This window comes from Erinaceus europaeus, chromosome 6 (genome assembly GCF_950295315.1).
Source record: "Erinaceus europaeus chromosome 6, mEriEur2.1, whole genome shotgun sequence".
NCBI lineage: Eukaryota > Metazoa > Chordata > Mammalia > Eulipotyphla > Erinaceidae > Erinaceus > Erinaceus europaeus.
This window is the reverse complement of record NC_080167.1, coordinates 13,556,594-13,575,330: the sequence shown is the minus strand read 5'-3', so window position 1 is coordinate 13,575,330 and position 18,737 is coordinate 13,556,594. Positions and strand designations below refer to the sequence as shown.

The 18,737-nt window shown below is 54.7% G+C and overlaps 1 protein-coding gene across 6 annotated transcripts in view; it reads left to right on the top strand.

Annotated features, from left to right (window-relative positions):
• Positions 1-18,737, top strand: part of CUX2 (cut like homeobox 2) — a 224,487-nt gene that overhangs the window by 200,956 nt on the left and 4,794 nt on the right. For all 6 annotated transcript variants that reach the window (XM_060193096.1, XM_060193093.1, XM_060193092.1 and 3 more), the window contains 12 exons: positions 93-141; positions 1,712-1,816; positions 6,241-6,432; positions 6,508-6,566; positions 6,659-6,707; positions 6,816-6,915; positions 7,928-8,575; positions 9,232-9,333; positions 13,494-14,257; positions 15,147-15,303; positions 16,542-16,811; positions 18,483-18,671. In XM_060193096.1, coding sequence (XP_060049079.1) covers positions 93-141; positions 1,712-1,816; positions 6,241-6,432; positions 6,508-6,566; positions 6,659-6,707; positions 6,816-6,915; positions 7,928-8,575; positions 9,232-9,333; positions 13,494-14,257; positions 15,147-15,303; positions 16,542-16,811; positions 18,483-18,671 — 2,684 coding nt within the window. The remainder of the gene's footprint in view (positions 1-92; positions 142-1,711; positions 1,817-6,240; positions 6,433-6,507; positions 6,567-6,658; positions 6,708-6,815; positions 6,916-7,927; positions 8,576-9,231; positions 9,334-13,493; positions 14,258-15,146; positions 15,304-16,541; positions 16,812-18,482; positions 18,672-18,737) is intronic.

The following is an 18,737-nucleotide window of genomic DNA, read 5'->3' as shown; positions in this document are numbered from 1 at the left end:
CCTCCTGGGCTCAGGCTGCCCCTTCTGCTCTGACTAGGGTCTGCGGGCCTACCCACCTCGGGCCCCCCTTAAGCCTCATCTTTCCATCTCAGGGCAGATGAAGTTGGCCTGATCATGACCAACCTGGAGAAGGCCAACCAGGTAAGGACACGGGGCTGGGGGGATTCTCCTGCCCAGGATGGAGGGAGACGACTGGGTCTGCGAGAGGGAGGGAGGTTGGGGGGTGAAGACTGAGCTTGGTGGGTACTTAAGGAACTCCACATGGTGCTGAGTGCTGGACTCGCTGAGCTCCCGCAGATGGGGATGCACAGGTTCATTTGCAGGAGCAGAGCCGAGTGGTGGCACTCCTGTTAGGATATACACATTACCGTGCACAAGGACCTGGGTTCAAGCACCGGGTCCCCACCTGTGGGGAGAGGGGGGAAGGCTTCCCTAGAGTTGGAGCAGAGCTACAGATGTCTCTCTTTGCTCCCCTTCTGTCTCCTCTGTTTCTCACCCTCTGCCAAAAAAGAAAAAAAAAAAAAAACTGGCCACTGGGAGTGGTTGAGTCATGTAGACACTGGACCCCAGTGATAATTCTGGTGGGGGGAAAACTGCTGGCACAGATACCAAGCTAAGAGCTTGAGCGAAACAATCCCACTGAAACAGTTGCTTTTTCATTTTATTTTATTCATTTATTATTGGATAGAGACAGAGAGAAATTGAAAAGTGAGGGAGAGAGACAGAGAGACCCCTGCAGCCCTGCCTCACCACTCATGAAGCTTTCTCCCTGCAGGTGGGGGCCAGGGGCTGGAACCCGGGTTCTTGTGCACTGTAGTGTGTGCACTTAACTAGGTATGCCACCGCCTGGCCCCTGAAATAGTTGTTTTCATAGTCCCATTTTACAGATAAGGAAACTGAGGCTGGGGAGATAAAGTCTTGTGCCCAAGGTCACACAAGCAGGAAGTGACAAAGCACAGGTTTCTCTCCAAAGCCAAGGCTACACCACTAGCACTCAATGCTTCTGAGTTTGTTTGTTGTCTTAGAAATGTCTGAGGTCTAGGACAGGGGAGATAGCATAGTGGTTATGCAAAAAGACTTTCATGCCCGAAACTCTGAGGTCTTAGGTTCAGTCCCCAGTACCACCATAAGCCAGAGCTGAGCAGTGCTCTAGTAAATTAAATAAGTAAATAAATAAATGAAAGAAAGAGGAGGAAAGAGAGGCAAAAAGAAGAAGGAAAGAAGAGGAAAATAAATGTCTGAGGACTAAAAGCCACCATAGGCCCAGCTCAGTCTATTGTTGCATTCTGCTCTGGGAGGGTTTCAGTGCCTGCACCCCCATTTCACAGAAAGGAAACTGAGACCCAAGATGAAGTGGCTTGCCTTGACTCCTGCAGACCCCAGCACAGAGCTCATCCCACACCAGGTGGCTGAGAGCTGGGCACAGATGCCAGCACTCTGAGTGACCAGGCCTGCATCAGCATGGGGACAGTTTCTCCCTTCTTGCATCATGGGGAGCAGGATCTCTGGACGCCTTGGACACCCCAACCATACCTATGACCCCAACTCCCAGCCACATCTTATCATGTTTCCCCAGCTCAGAAATAAGCAGAGGAACTATTATTCCTGTTTCCCAGCCCAGAGCTCTGTCTTGGGTCTGTATGGGCCCAGGTGGGGTCCCATACACCCCCTGCCCGCCTACTAACCAGTCCCCCATCTCCCCCCCCCCCAGCGAGCTGAGGCTGCCCAGCGGGAAGTGGAGAGTCTCAGGGAACAGCTGGCCTCTGTCAACAGCTCCATCCGCCTGGCCTGCTGTTCCCCTCAGGGACACGGTGGGGTAAGGATGGGGGAGGCAGGTTCATGTTGGTGTGAATCTGTGGGTTGATCATGTGAAGTGTGTGTGCGTGTACACTGTGGGCATAGCATCTTAGTTGTCAAAGTCAGTATGTCCTTAAAACTATGGTGACTTGCTTCACCAGCTCAGGGTCAAAATCCAGCCACAGCTCTTTCCACTTTTCATACTCAAGCTTCCAGACGCCCTGATGAAGAAAAATCCTGGAATCTTCTTTTGGAGATCCTCTGACACTCAGTATTCCAGGAGGGTCAGGAATTTGCTCAGCTCTAATAGGGCAGGCCGGTCCTCTAGCCAGATGGCTGCCTGCAGTATGGCAATGCTGCAGTTCCCCTGGTTACCACTAGGAGTTGCTGTCGCCCATGGTTTGTTAGCACTCCTTGGTGACAAGTCCTGTCCCTAGCAGGCCACAGCAGGACCGCGTACCAAGGTCCAGGTTAACTCTGGCCCAAAACATGCCCGGTGACTCCAGTGAGCTTTCCCAGCCAGCCATGGGCTGCAGTGATTCCTGACAGTCAGCCATCACCCGTAGGCATGAGCAGTCAGCCCATGTCCCTCTCTCTGACTGGTGCTCCTTTGGGGTGCCAGGGTCAACTCCTGCCAAGAGAATATGGTCAGAGGTGCCCCAATCTTCCCTCTTTCTCATGCTGAGCCATCCACCCTCCTTTCCCAGAAAGCCTTGGGTTTCTTGTGTGAATGGCCCACCGTCTTCCCAGACCTGTGCTCCCTCCTCTCATGACAGGAGTTCCCTATCCTTCCCCACAACCCTCAAGTGCCCCGTGGAATTCTCACTTCACCTGACACCTGTGCTTGCCACTCAAGGCCACATTCTCTGTCTGGTCCACACATCTGGGCAAAGGTCTGCATCCTTAATCTGTGACTCAGTTTCTCCATGGGCACGTTAGCCTCCTGAGCAGAGTAGCTGAGAGAGGACAGAAGAGGCTCTGTAGGGTGCTGGTGCACAGTCTTCACTCTGTAAGGGCCTGGTGCTATTATTGCCGCTGCTCTCAGTATCTCTGGGGGTGTCTGGATTGTCTAAACCTTGAGTGTGTAGTGGGGCATGGCTCGGTGAGTGTGTTGAGCTGGTAGGTGCCTCCCCATGCCCTGTGTCACTGCTGTCTGTGTCCCAAGAGGCTGTGTGTATGTGTGTGTGTGTGTGTGTGTGTGTGTTGCTGTGTCCCTGTCCCCATGACTGCATGACACCAAGAGACAGAGCAGGAGAGCAAAAAACCCCAGGGGCGGATGAGGGGGGGAGACACCTCAGAGCCAACTTGCCGGCAGTTCTTAATTAAGCCCCATGGACCCCAGCAAATGCCTGTGCTAATCAGTGTAGGGAGCCCGGCCGGTTTGGGGGTGATCCTTCCCGAGCACAACAGTGGCACTCAGTGCTAATTAATTTAATGTGTTAATGGCATCTGCTTCCTGTTTTAATTGGCATTTATCTCTGAGGCAGAATGGCTCGGGTGGTGGTGGGTGGTGGTGGGCGTTCCCCTTTGAAATGCGCTTGTCACCGAGCTCAAGGCCAGCCTGTGTTGGTTCCTCCCCCCCCCAAACAACAATCCTTTCTTCCTCATCTGGGGGGTGGGGAGGCAAGGAGCACATACTGGAACCTGGAGAAGCCATGGGGTTTGGGCGCCTGAGGAGGAATAGGGAACCGTGCCATGATCTTGAGGGCTCAGGTCTGGCTGAGCATCTCCTGCTGCCACGCCTGGGACAGAACATTCTGCCAGTACAGGACCTGTTGCTGATTCGGAGGCCCAGGCCTCTGTCTCTACTGTCCCCTCTTCTGAGGTCACCTGGCTCTACCCTCTCACCCCCTCGTCCCCTGCTGACCGCTTCCTGTCCTTGTTCTTGTCTAGCCTGTGTTCTGCTACTGTTTCACACCCATAAGGAAAAACAGGTGCGCACTGGATGTTTCAGAGTGAGCACACCCACACCCCATACCCCACAGACAGCATCTGGAGCACAGGAACAACAGAGATGGCTCACACATACTCTGCCGTGCACACGACCTAGGCTTGAATCCAGGCACCATGTGCAAGGTGCTGTGGCACCAGAGGAAGCTCCAGTAATGTGGTGCCTCTCCCTCTCTCTGTCTCTCTTCATGAATGGAAAAGCTGCTCGGAGCGGGAGTCGGGCGGTAGTGCAGCAGGTTAAGCACACATGGCACAAAGCGCAAGGACTGGTATAAGGATCCCGGTTCGAGCCCCCGGCTCCCCACCTGCAGGGGAGTCACTTCACAAGCAGTGAAGCAGGTCTGCAGGTGTCTATCTTTCTCTCCCCCTCTCAGTCTTCCCCTCCTCTCTCCATTTCTCTCTGTCTTATCCAACAACAACAACAAGGGCAAAAAAGGGAAGAGAAAGGCAGAAAGAAAGGAAGGAAGGAAGGAAGAGAGGAAGAAAGAAGGAAAGAAAAGCTGCTCGGAGCAATAACATCATGCAGGTGTGAGACCAGGGCCCTAAGAGAATAATGAACTAAGTTAAGTAGAGGGTTCCTAGTACCCGAGACGCCACCTCATGTCCCACCCCGGTGCTGCTCCCCACTCCATGCCACTGTCTCCACTGCTAACAGAACAGATGAGTTTCAGGAACTTTTTTTTTCCACACCTGTCCAGTAGGCTGTCTCACCATGCTGGCCACTCCCCCCTTTAAGCACCTGCTTCCCCTCTGGCGGCCTCCATTTTGCTATTTGAATCCAAGATTCTGTTTAAATGTGGCTTTGGTCTTTCCACTTGCTTTGTTCTTTTTTTTTTTTTCCCTTTTGTTGCCCTCATTGTTTTTCGTTGTTGTTGTAGTTGTTGTTGTTACTGATGTTGTCATTGTTGGATAGGACAGAGAGAAATCAGGAGAGGAGGAGAAGACAGAGAGGGGGAGAGAGAGATAAACACCTGCAGACCTGCTTCACTGCTTGTGAAGTGACTCCCCTGCAGGTGGGGAGCTGGGGGCTCGAACCGGGATCCTTACGCCAATCCTTGTGCTTCGCATAATGCGCGCTTAACCAGCTGCATAGCTACCGCCTGACTCCCTTGCTTTGTTCTTTTTTTTTTTTTAACTTTATTTTCCCTTTTGTTGCCCTTGTTGTTTTTATTGTTGTTGTATTTATTATTGTTGTTGTCGTTGTTAGGACAGAGAGAAATGGAGAGAGGAGGGGAAGGCAGAGAGGGAGAGAGAAAGATAGACACCTGCAGACCTGCTTCACCGCCTGTGAAGCAACCCCCCTGCAGGTGGGGAGCTGGAGGCTCAAACCGGGATCCTTAGGCAGGTCCTTGCACTTTGCGCCACATGCACTTAACCTGCTGCACTACTGCCCAACTCCCTCTTGCTTTGTTCTTAATGGTCTACATGAGTGATGTCATCTGGTATCTTTTTTTTTCTGTACTTTTTTTTTCACTTAATGTCACCCCCCTCCAGCCCCTCCTATGTTGCCAAGCTCATCCTTCATCCTAGCTGAGCAGTATTCCGTGGAGCCTGCCAACCACAGCTCCTTCACCCGCTCGTCCTCTCAGAGGCTGCCTCTGCGCCTTGCCTGTTGCGGACAGCAGCCATGAGCAGACAGGGGGGGCATCTGTAGCTTGCTTTCTGAGTTCATGTTTTTGAATTCTTGGCATAATGTCTGAGTAGCAGAATGGTGGTCACATTCTGAGTCTATTTCAGCATCTTTTTTTTTCAATATTTATTTATTCCTCGACATAAGAAGACAGAGAGGAGAAAGAGAAACAGAGCTTCACTGGCACACTCGATGCCGGGATCCATCTGCCTTATCCCTTGCACCACCTCCTGGGTCACAGCTGTCAGTATCTTGAGAGACTTTCGTGTGTTTGCATTCCCACCACAGGGCATCAGGACTGCTGTGTCCCCACGCCCTCAGGGATACCTGCCACACCTGGCCTGTGTGACTGAGACCCTATCTCGTGGCTCTTCATGCATTTCCCTGGGAGTGAACTACAGTCAGCATTTCTCCATGTGTCTGTTGGCCATCTGTCCCCCATGGAGAAGTGTCCGGTCCATTTTCCAGCCTGTTTTTTAATGGGGCTGTTTGTCACGTCTGTCATAATTGTCTCTTATGCAAACACTTTGGGCTGACACCCCCCCCCCATTCTGCCTTGCATCTGGGGAAGTTAGCCATGCTGTGTTGGGAGGGTTCTAGGTCATTCCTTTTTGTCGCCGCATAGTATTCCAATATAGGCAGGTTGTCCCCTTATTCATCTGCTGCAGAGCATTCTGAGGGGTCTTGGGTTCACGCTATGATGGGGAGGGTTGCTATGAATGTCCAGCGCCTCCCTGCACACTCCTCGCTGCCTGATCTGGTATCAGGGGAGAGGGAAAGGCAGGCAGGAGCAGGAGGAAGCCGCCCCACACACAGGTTGGGGGAAACCTGTGGCGGCCCCTCCAAGCCACTCTCTGTCCCAGGACAAAGTGAGCTTCGCGCTGTGCTCAGGGCCCCGGCTGGAGGCAGCTCTGGCCTCCAAGGACCGCGAGATCCTGCGGCTGCTCAAGGACGCACAGCTCCTGCAGAGCTCGCTGCAGGAGCTGGAGGAGGCCTCCACCAGCCAGATCGCAGACCTGGAGCACCAGCTCGCTGCCAAGTCCGAGGCCATCGAGGTGGGTGGAGGGGGTGGGGGCAGGGGAGGGGCAGGAGGCACAGGCCAGCCTCACCCACTCTAGGGACTCTTCTAGAAACTGGAAGAGAAGCTGCAGGCGCAGTCGGATTATGAAGAGATAAAGACGGAGCTGAGGTACCACTACCCCCGACCCCCCCAGCCCTCTGTGGAGAAGGGAGGGCAGGTGGGCCTAGCCTCATGCAACCTCCTGTCTGTCTGTCTGGTAGCATCCTGAAAGCCATGAAGCTGGCCTCCAGCACCTGCAGCCTCCCCCAGGTAAGCATTCCCCCCCCCAACCTTCACTATCTCCCACTACCCACCCCACTGTCATCCCCACCCCACCCCCCACTCCTGCGGCTGCTCAGCCTGCTTCCTGTCTCCCAGGGTCTGGCCAAGCCTGAAGACTCACTGCTCCTGGCCAAGGAGGCCTTCTTCCCTGCACAGAAATTCCTTCTGGAAAAGCCAGGCATCCTGGCCAGCCCTGGTAGGGGATCCCCTCGAGGCCATGGGATTGGAAGAGGGCAGTGGGGTCCCTGCCCATCTGTGCCCACAGACCTCCCCCTGCCACATGAGATAAAGGGGGTACTTGAACCCAGGATCCCCGAGGGGCTCTACTTACCTTCAGCCTTTGGGGTCTGTAGAGGGGTGGGGGGGGCTGTATCACACCAGGTTAAACGCACATAGTACGAAACGCAAGGACCCATGCAAGAATCCCGGTTCAAGCCCCTGGCTCCCCATCTGCAGGGGGGGTCACTTCACAAGTGGTGAAGCAGGTCTGCAGGTGTCTGTCTTTCTCTCTCCCCCTCTATCTTCCCCTACCCTCTCAATTTCTCTCTGTCCTATCCAAAAAATCGGAAGAAAAAAAAATGGCCACAGGAGCAGTGAATTCATAGGGCAGGCACTGAGCCACAGCGATAACCTTGGAGGCAACAAAACAAAAAAACAAAAAAAAAAAAGAGGCCCTAGGCCACAGAGGGGCCCTCAGAGCAACCCTGAGCGAGCCCCCCCATGCCAAATGACCCTTGTATTCCCTTGTCCGACTACTGGAGTGACAGTGGGTCCTGCATCTGCTCACCCATGTAGGGTGCAGGGTCCCAAGATGTAGGCTGGTCTTTGGCAAGAATCCAGCTAGTGTTCTTAATGGTAGGAGGGTGGGCACCCCCAGAAGTGGCCTCTGGGCCTCAGGGGTGGGGCTCTGAGAGGTATGAAGACTTGGGGGGCAGGAGACTAGATGCTACAGCTCATCTCTCCCCATCTCTGCCCCCCCACCTCTGGGTCCCTGCCTTCGTTTCTGTGTTTCTGCCTCCCTCTCTGTCTGTCTTTCATCCTTTCTGCCTCTGCCTCTTTTGTCTGTCTCTATGTCTGCCTCCCTCTATCCCTCCCTCTTTTGCATTCTGTCTCTCTTATGTGTGCCTGCCTTCTCCCTGGCTGCTCCTCGCTACCTACCCTTTTCCTCTGTCCATCTGTCTGTCCATCCATCCATCTGCATTTTCTAGAGGAAGATCCCTCAGAGGACGACTCCATCAAGGATTCCCTGGGCACGGAACAGCCCTACCCATCCCCTCCACAGCTGCCGCCGCCGCCACCCGGGCCTGAAGACCCCTTGTCCCCTGGCCCTGGGCAGCCACTGCTGGGCCCCGAGGGGCCACGGCCCTTCTCCCTGTCCCCGTTCCCTGGCCTGGCCGCAGGGGACAGACTGACGGGGGACACACTGCTCCCCAAGCACGTGGTGCCCCCAGCCACCTTCAAGGGGGAGGCAGGCGGCCTGTTAATGTTCCCCCCAGCCTTCTTCAGCACCAAGCCCCCCGTGACCCCTGCTACTCCTGCCCCCCCCGAACCCCCTGAGTCCATGGAGGGTGGCAGCGGGGGACCCACGGGGGCCGGCACAGAAGAAGAGCCTCTGGACACGGCGGAGATCGCCTTCCAGGTGAAGGAGCAGCTGCTCAAGCACAACATCGGCCAGCGCGTGTTTGGCCACTACGTGCTGGGGCTGTCGCAGGGCTCTGTCAGCGAGATCCTGGCTCGGCCCAAACCCTGGCGCAAACTCACCGTCAAGGGCAAGGAGCCCTTTCTGAAGATGCGCCAGTTCCTGGCCGACGAGCAGAATGTGCTGGCCCTGCGCACCATCCAGGTGCGCCAGCGAGGTGAGTGGCGGCCGAGGCTCAGTCTCCACGACCCGGCCCCCATGGCTCATCCCCCGTTACCCGGCCTCCAAGGCCAATCTCCATGACCCAGTCTCCGTGATCCAGCTTCCATGGCCTACCCTCCAGGGTTCAGCCGCACAGCCTGGACTCCACTGTCCAACCTCCCAGTCCAGTCTCTGTGGCCCAACCCTATGACCCAACCTCCACAGTCCAGCCTCTGCCTCCCAAGGATCTGGCGGGGACTGAGAACCCAGACTTGGGGTGCACACAGCCCCTGCCGCCCCCCAACTACAGGACCCAGGGCCAATGACTCTGTCTCTTCATGCCTTGACATGCACACGCCCCCCATAATAAGGAAGCACAGGGCCGGGAGATAGCACAGCCGATTAGAGCACAGGACTCATGTGCTCAGGCCCCAGGCCCAGTGCCCACCCCACCCCATGCCTCCAAGCAGAGATCTGGGCCAGCTCCCTCATTCCCTCTGGCTCATGAACAGAAACAGATCCTAAGGAAGTGCCTCCCCACTCCCCCTCCCTGGGCCCCACAAGCCCTGCCTCAGTCTCCCCACCGATTAGTTGGCTGCCAAGCCTCAGCTCCGCCAGTGCAGGCACTGACCCTCCACATGCAGCCCCATGACAGGTGCCCTCCCCCCCCAGGCAGCATCACCCCCAGAATCCGCACCCCGGAGACAGGCTCAGACGACGCCATCAAGAGCATCCTGGAGCAGGCCAAGAAGGAGATTGAATCCCAGAAAGGGGGTGAGTGTAACCAGCCAGGCTGCATCCCCTTGGGGGACAAGGAGGGGCCCAAGGCCTCTCTGACCCTCACTATTGGGGCAGGGCCGGGACACAGCTCACAGCAGAGGGTGCACCTTCCTACACACGAGGCCTTGGGTCCCAGCCCTGGCACCACAGGAGAGAACCATGAATGGCATGGGGGAAACTCCATGAGTGACAGAGCAGTGCTTCAGTGCCTCTCCTGTCTGTGTCTCTCTCTCTCCCTCTCTCTAAAGAATAAAAGTAGCCTGGGGAGGCTGCTCACGGATCCTGGGTTCCTTCCCTGGCACCGCTAAAAGCTCCTTAATAATAATAATAATAATAATAAGCAGCCACTCGGTGCCTCAGCCTCCCCCTCTCCAAAGCCACCCATTCAGGAACCTGTCACAGATGGAAGTAAGAACCATAGCGGCTGGTGGTCACGCGCTTTCTCCATGTTTTCATTTGTGTGTTCCAAAGTTCACTGCTTCCAGACCCCTTTTTCATTCAGATAGAGTCAGAGGCAGACAGAGACAGAGACAGACAGGAGAGACACCACAGCCCTAAAGCTTCTCCTGGTGCCATGGAACCTCCCATGTGGTGCTGGGGTGTGCACCTTGCCTGGTGAGCTACCTCTTGGGCATGAGTGTTGTTTTCCGCATTGGCAACTCCAGCCTGGTGAGTCAGCCCCCTTTGTCATTTGCTAGTACTGTCACTCAGAACCCTCTCCTGGCTCCCCGTTGCCTCAGGATAATGTTTCATCTCTCCAGCAAGGCCTCAAGGCCTCTCAACTCCCCGCCATACCCTCCTCCCTATGGAGCATTGCCCCGCACCCACCCCCCCACCCCCCGTGATCCTGGGCCCATCCTCACCCCACACAACTCTCACCCCACTCCTACTTCATGCCTCAGCACAGAAGCCACCTCCTTCAGGAAGCCCTCCACCCCACAGTGGATGGCTTGGATGCCATCTTTGTCCCCCTATTCAGTGCCATAGCTGCAGGATTCATAGGATAAACAGCGAGCCCCAGCAATAACCCTGGAGGCAAAAAGAAAAGTCTTTCTCTTTCTCTCTCCCTCTCTGTCTTCCCCTCCCCTCTCATTTTCTCTCTGTCCTGTCAAATAAAAAAAGATAAGACAAAGGCTGCATGGAGCAGTGAGCACTAAGGCCATCGATAACCCTGGTGACAATTAAAAATATAAATCAGCACCATTTAGTTCTCCTTCTCCTTCTTTTTTTAGTGCCAGGGAGTGAGCCCAGGACCTTGCACATGCCCAGGCCAACATCTAAGCAGCTGCCCCAGGCCAATTTTCTCATTAACGTTTTGGGTTTGGAAATTTTTTTTTTTATTTATTATTGGATAGAGACAGAGAAATTGAGAGGGGATGGGAGATAGAGAAGGAGAGAGACATCTGCAGCCCTGATTCACCACTTGTGAAGCTTTCTCTGCAGGTGGGTGAACCTGGGTCCTTGCGCACTGTAATGTGAGCGCTTAACCAGGTGCACCACCGCCTGGCCCCAGGATTTTTCTTTCAGGGAGAGTAAGAGAGTGGAGAGTAGATAAGAGAGAAAAGAGACACTCCCACACTGCTGTACCATCTGTGGAGCTCTTCCTGTGCAGCCCATGGTGCCCCCTTTTGGTGCCAGGGCTCAGACCCAAGTGCACATGCTGCCAGGTGATGTGAGCACTTAACCAGGTGTGCCACCGCCTGGCCCACATGCTGCCAGGTGAACCATCCCCCAGGTCATGTGACGATTGAAGGAGACCAGGTGTGGGCCTCCTTCCTGGTGGAGGTGCCTGTGAGGGTGACATCAATAACCTTTGTAACTACTCTGACCCCCTGCAGACACACGGCTGGCGCGACTGTGCCTGCTCCACTTTTCGGTGTCTGCTGCTCTCTGGTGGCGGCTCCAGGCAAGTGCCTGGCACTAGCCCTCCCTACCAGGGGCCCAGAATGCCCTGTAACCCACAGCCCCACTATGTGTCCCAGCCAGCTCCTGTCATGAGAGCATTATTAAGCACCTACTGTGTGCCAGCTTCACACAGGAGGTGAAGAAAGCCTCAAGAAGGGAGTCAGGTGATAGCGCAGCAGGTTAAGTTCACATGGAGCAAAGCGCAAGGACCAGTGTGAGGATCCTGGTTCGAGCCCCCAGCTCCCCACCTGTAGGGGAGTCGCTTCACAGGCAGAGAAGCAGGTCTGCAGGTGTCTATCTTTCCCCCCTCTGTCTTCCCCTCCTCTCTCCATTTCTCTCTGTCCTATCCAACTACAACGACATCAACAATAATAACAACTACAACAATAAAAACAACAAGGACAACCAAAAGGAAATAAATATTTTTTAAAAAAAGCCTCAAGAAACAGCTGACTCAGTAGGCTGAGGCCAGAGAGAGGAACACAGTCACACAGAAACACAAAAGTCCTAGGTCTGATTCCCAGCACAGTGCTCTCCCTAGGAGTCAGGAACAAGTAAACAGCACGTGGGCACATGGGAACCTGCCAGGGGGCCTCCACACAGAGGAGGCAGTGCCTGGGCCTCTTCCTACCTGGCAGAAGCAAATGAATGCCGGGGACCAGGACACAGCCCACCTGCTAGAGCCCACACTATGCCATGTATGAAGGCCCAGTTCACACTCCTGGCCACCACATGGGAGTACCCATATCAGGAAAGCTTCATGAGCAGTGCTGTGCTGTCTCTCCTCTCCTGATCTCTGTCTTTCCCTCTCTATCTCTCTCTCCCTCCCTGTCTCTTATCCTAGAGGAAAAAAATATCTGTCAGGAAGGTGAAATTGTGTAGGCACAGAACCAAGTGAAAACCCTGGTGGCAAAACTAGTCATAACAATAAATTTAAATGAAAATGAGTGCTCGGCAGTGGAGCTGCAGGCAGAGGAGACAGATGTGCCTGCTGGGATCTTCAGTCCTGGGCATCAGGAGCTGGGGGCAGAAAGACTGGAAACTGGGGCCAGGTGGTAGCACAGCGGGTAAAGTGCACATGGCACCAAGTGCAAGGACCAGCATAAGGATCCCAGTTCAAGCCCCCGGCTCCCCACCTGCAGGGGGGTCACTTCACAAGCGGTGAAGCAGGTCTGCTTGTGTCTTTCTCTCCTCCTCTCTGTCTTTCCCTCCTCTCTTCATTTCTCTCTGTCCTATCCAACAACAATGATAGCAATAACAACAATAATAGCAACAGCAATGATAAACATCAAGGGCAACAAAAGGGAAAAAAGTGGCTTCCAGGAGCAGTGGATTCATAGTGCAGGCACCGAACCCCAACAATATAACCCTGGAGGCAAAGAAAAGAAAAGAAAGAAATACCGGAAACCACACCTCAGACATGAAAGTTGTTTCATTTGTTTTTTAAATATTTATTAATTTTATCAGTACAGAGTGAAATTGAGAGGGAGAGAGAGAGACCTGGGGACTGGGCGGTGGCACACCCAGTTAAGTTCAGCTAGTACTATGCGAAAGAACCCATGCAAGGATCCAGGTTTGAGCCCCCGCTCCCCACCACTTCATAAGTGGTGAAGCAGATCTGCAGGTATCTATCTTTTTCTCTCCCTCTCTATCTCCCCCTCTCCTCAATTCTCTCTGTCCTATTGAAGAAAAAAAAAAGAAAGAAAGAAAAAATGGCCACAGGGAACAGTAGACTTGTAGTGCCGGCACTGAGCCCCAGCAATAACTAGAGGCAGAGAGAGAGAGAGACTTGCAGACTTGCTTCACTGCTCATGAAATCTCCCCCCATAGGTGGGGACCAAGGCTTGAACCTGCATCCTTACACATGGGAAGGTATGCACTCAACCAGGTGCAGCAGCGCCTGCACAGCCCCTATGAGAGTAGTTTTGCCTAAACATTATGCTGTCTGCCCAGCCCCAATCCACCTGATTGGATTTATTTATTTATATTTGACCACCAGAATTATCATTGAGACGCTGTGCCTTCATGACTCTGCCCTGCTGGTGGAGATAGATAAGACAGACAGGCAGATAGATATGGACAGAGAGGGAGAGAGCAGAGGCAAGATGCCACAGCTGTGCCCCACAACCTGTGAAGCTTGGGAGCCAGGGGCTTGAACCCAGGTCCACATGCGGCGAAGTATGTGGTTTACCGGGTGAGCCTTGCCGTCCCCAGGGTTGCCCTGATGTCCTCCCACCGTCACCCCACAGGTGAGCCCAAGAACTCCACCACCCCACTGAGCATCGCCAACAGCTCGGCCTCCACCAGCACCTCAGAGGATGCCATCAAGAACATTCTGGAACAAGCCCGGCGTGAGATGCAGGCGCAGCAGCAGGCCCTGCTGGACATGGAGGCCTGTCCTCGGGGCCGCTCGGTGCCCCCATCGCCCCCCGAGCGGCCCCCGCCGGCAGCTGGGAGCCAGAACGGGGCCCCCGCCCTGGTGAAGCAGGAGGACATGGGCACGGGTGGGGGTCCCACGCACACGCCGCTCCCGGTGCTGTCCCCAGCTGCCTTCGTGCAGAGCATCATCCGCAAGGTCAAGTCCGAGATCGGAGACGCCGGCTACTTCGACCACCACTGGGCCTCAGACCGTGGCCTGCTCGGCCGACCCTATGCCTCTGTGTCACCCTCGTTGTCCTCCTCCTCCTCCTCCGGCTACTCCGGCCAGCCCAACGGGCGGGCCTGGCCCAGGGGAGATGAGGCGGCCGCGGGCCCCGAGGACGAAGGCCCAGGAGGGGAGGACGAGCCCGGCAGGGTGGCTGAGCTCAAGGCCGAGAGCAGCGCAGAGGTGGGTGGTCGCCTGGCCTACTTCCCGGCCTACGTGCCGCGCTCGCTCAAGCCCACTGTGCCGCCACTGACGCCCGAGCAGTACGAGCTCTACATGTACCGCGAGGTGGACACGCTGGAGCTCACGCGCCAGGTCAAGGAGAAGCTGGCCAAGAACGGCATCTGCCAGCGCATCTTCGGGGAGAAGGTGGAGGGGGCGCTCCGGGGGCTGGGCGGGGGAGGGGAGCACTCCTGGGGAGAACACTGGGAGGGCTGTGGGACCCTGAGCCTTTTGCACTGGAAGAGGGCCAGGCTGGCTCTGGGTCCTGTGGTTGTTATTTTATTAATTTTTTATTGCCTCCAGGGTTATCACTGATGCTCAGTGCAGGCACTGTGAATCCACCGCTCTCAGTGGCTATTTTCTCCTTTTTATTCTCTCTTTTTTTTTGCTAGAGACAGAGAGAAATTGAGAAAGGAAGGGGAGATAGAGAAGGAGAGAGACACAACTGTAGCCCTGCTTTACCACTTGAACTTGGGTCCTTGTGCATGGTAACATGTGTACTCAACTGTGTGCACCATCTTCCAGCTTTTCTTTTCTTTTAATGATAGAGATACAGAGAGAAAAGAGAGCTCTGCTCAGCTCTGCCCAGCTCTGGTTTATTGTGGTACTAGGGGTTGAACCTGGGACCTCAGGGCATAAAAGTCTCTTGCATAACCATCTTGGGTGGCCCTATGCATGTACTTCCCCCTCCCCTGGGCCAGCCCCTGCCACCTGGTGAAGTCCTTGTGTAAGGCTGTCTCTGTCCTGAGCAGAGGAACAGGCATGAGATAAGGCAAGGCTCCAGGGAGAAGTGACCTAAGCAGGAAGGCATGGAAAGGCTTCCTGGAGGAGGGGGTGTCTGAAGGGCTGGAAGTAAGGGAGGGTTTTTCCACCTGTGGAATCAGATGGGGGCACTGCAAGGACACAGTCGGCATCTAGGGAGTCTGGAAGCAGCTGTGGCCTCTGATTGGACAGTGCCCACCAGGAGTCCAGGGAAGGGGTGGAGGGGACAGAGTCACCTTTGTCCCCATAATGACCCATGCTCCCTCCCCCTCAGGTGCTGGGCCTGTCCCAGGGCAGCGTGAGTGACATGCTGTCCCGGCCGAAGCCCTGGAGCAAACTGACCCAGAAGGGCCGAGAGCCATTCATCCGTATGCAGCTGTGGCTCTCAGACCAGCTCGGCCAGGCCGTGGGCCAGCCCAGCACCACGCAGGGTGAGTTTGCTTCTCAGGCACCACACACACACACGCGCGCGCGCGCACACGCACACGCACACGCGCGCGCACACACACACACACATACACACTACAGAGGCTCCTGGGCTCTGCACCCTTCTCCCTGCTACAGCCAGCGAGGTGCAGCTGTCGCCTCTAGGTGGCACCAGGGAGCCAGGAGCCAGACAGACGACACTGCCCCACCTGCCAGTCTCTGTGCCAAACGTCTAACAGGCAGGCTCAGAATCCTTAACACATGCACTTGGGCTCTCTTACCTAGCCCTGAGGATGGAGGGTCCCAGGCAGCCCCCTGAAGCCCAGTGATGGGACTCCCTTCAATTTCTAGATGTCAGGCATTCTTTCCCTTTTTTTCTTTTACCCCCAAACACGTTTCTCCCAAGAACATAAAACCTAACATCAACACAGCCCTGTTATCCCTACCCCAATCCCTGGGGTTCAGATCCCTGTGGCCTTCCCAGGAGCCTCTTGCAGAGTGGGATCACCTGTGTGTGGCCAGTAGGCCCCCCCCAGTCTGCTGACCCTGCCTCCTCCGGTTCCAGTGTTGCTTTTTTGCCCCGAAGAGAACTGCTCAGCTCTGGCTTATGGTGGAGCCAGCAATTCAACCTGGGACCTCAGAGCCTCAGGCATCAGAGTCTGTTTGCATAACCATTATGATGTCCACTCCCCCACCCCAGTGTTGCCATCTTGAAGGAGGGAGATCAGCTGTCTTCAGAACCACTCAGTCCAGGCCTGACTGAGTTCTGGTCAGGCCATGACTCACACTGCTTTCTGGGAAGTTGAAGCTAGAAGTAGGGCTGAGGCCTCAGTCCTGTGCATCAGGAGGCCCCTGGGATTTGCCCCATGGCTTCCATCACTGAGTTAAGGAAGTGGGCTAGGGACACAGCACAATAGTTCTGAAAAGACTCTCATGCCTGAGGCTCCCAGCTTCCAGGTTCAATCCCCAGCTCCACCCAGAGCCAGAGCTGAGCAGGACTCTAGTTAAAAATAAATACACAAAACACAGTTAAGGTGGTGTCTGCCTTGTCACCAGCCTGCAAGCTTCCTCCCTTCCTGGGTCTCTCTCTCTTGTGTGAGTGTCCCACTGCCCCCCCCCCACTCCCAAACCTACTCACTAGCTTCCCCCGGGGTCTCCTCATGGTGACAAACTGACCACACATGCCTAGGCCCAGGCCCAGGCCCAGGCCAGAGTAACAGTCTGCTCTCTCTGTGGCCCACAGCCAGCCCCACTGAGCCCCGGGCCTCTCCGTCACCACCCCCCAGCCCCACCGAGCCGGAGAAGAGCGTCCAGGAGCCCCTGAGCCTGTCTCTGGAGAGCAGCAAAGAGAACCAACAGCCCGATGGGCGGCCCAGCTCCACGTTGGGAGGGAAGGCGTATTCTGGCAGCCAGGCAGCAGGGGGCATCCAGGAGGTCGTGGCCATGTCCCCTGAGCTGGACACGTATTCCATCACCAAGAGAGTCAAAGAGGTTCTCACAGACAACAATCTAGGTACAGGGGCGGGTCATACACTCACTCACCTCCCACAACCGCAGACTTCCCACAAAGACACGTTCATGTTTTTAAATACCAAACAGGTCCAAACAGTGGAGTACCTGGTAGAGTGCACATGTTCAAGTCCCCTGTCCCCACTTGAGGAGAGGAGAAGCTTCTTAAGTAATGGGACAATATTGCAGGTGTCTCTCCTTCAGCCTGTCTCTCTCTCCCTCTCCACCTCTCTCAATCTCTCATCCTCTACTAAAAAAAACAAATATTTGAGGGAGTCAGGCGGTAGCACAGCGGGTTAAGTGCACATGGCACAAAGCACAAGGACCGGTGTAAGGATCCCATTTCAAGCCTCTAGCTCCCCACCTACAAGCAGTGAAGCAGGCCTGCAGGTGTCTATCTTTCTGTCCCCCTCTCTGTCTTCCCCTCCTCTCTCCAGTTCTCTCTGTCCTATCCAACAATGATGACATCAGTGACAACAATAAAAACTACAACAAAAAAACAACAAGGGCAACAAAAGGGAATAAATAAATAAATATTTAAAAAACAAAATGAAACAGAGAGAGTAGTCTAGGATGTGGCACAGTGGATAAAGCTCTGCACATACAAAAGAGAGAGAGAGAGACAGAGCCATGCAGGCACCAAGCCCCAGTAATAACCCTGGTGGCAAAGAAAAAAAAAAAAGTACAGGACAGAAGAGATAGTAGAATGGTTATGTAAAGAAACACTCATGCCTGAGGCTCCAAAGTCCCAGGTTTAATTCCCAACATAACCATAAGCCAGAGCTGAGCAATGAGCTGAAAAAAATAAATAAATAAAAAGTACAGTAAAAGAATTAAAGGTAAATAAAAAGAACTTCAGTGGTCCGGGAGGTGGCACAGTGATAAAGCATCAAACTCTCAAGCATGAGGTCCTGAGTTTGATCCCTGGCAGCACATGTGCCAGAGTGATGTCTGGTTCTTTCTCTCTCCTCCTAACTTTCTCATTAATAAATATTTATAAAGTCTTTTAAAAAGGATTTTAAAAAAAGGGAAAAAAAAGAACTTCAAATTCCTCTTTATCTTTGACACTCTGAATACACTAAGTTTCTGCGTCTCCCTTTTCTTTTTTTTTTTTTATGATAGCTTTATTCATGAGATAGAGGACAATCATGGCATCACTCTGGCACATGAGATGCTGGGAATCAAACTCAGGACCTCATGCTCCAGGGTCCAACACTGTGCCACCTGCTGGGCCAACCTGCTTCTCTCTTGTCTCCACAGTGAGACAGCCTGCCTACTGGCCCAAGCATGCTTTTTACAAATCAGTCTTTTTTGTGGATGATTAAACCCCTGCCTTCTTGTCTACTGTCAAACAGTTGGGACCCTGGGACCCAGGAGAAAGACAGCCCTAGTGGGGCTGGGTTAGATCACGTGCTTATGGAAAGGGTGCCAGGCCTGTGGGCCTCCCCTTCCCGAGGGAACACTCTGTCCCCGGGAGTTTACTGGCCACTCAGCCCACCCCACCTTAGGCTGAGGAGTCTGTAAATGGCGACGACAACGACAGCATGCCCGCTGTGGGGTCCTGGTCAGCCCCTAGATCTCATGGAAAAGCAAGCGTCCCCTCTTTTCCCACTGGGGACACCAGAGGGGGCTCTGCCTAGCCAGTGGAACCCAGGCCACCCCTCCCACCCCCCAGGGCAGCGCCTGTTCGGGGAGAGCATCCTGGGCCTGACGCAGGGTTCCGTGTCCGACCTGCTGTCCCGCCCCAAGCCCTGGCACAAGCTGAGCCTCAAGGGCCGGGAGCCATTTGTGCGCATGCAGCTGTGGCTCAGTGACCCCCACAACGTGCAGAAGCTGCGGGACATGAAGAAGCTGGAGAAGAAGGGTGAGTGAGGGGCAGGGAGCCACGCTGGCTGTGAGCCGAATAAACCCAGCGCCCACAGGTGCAGCC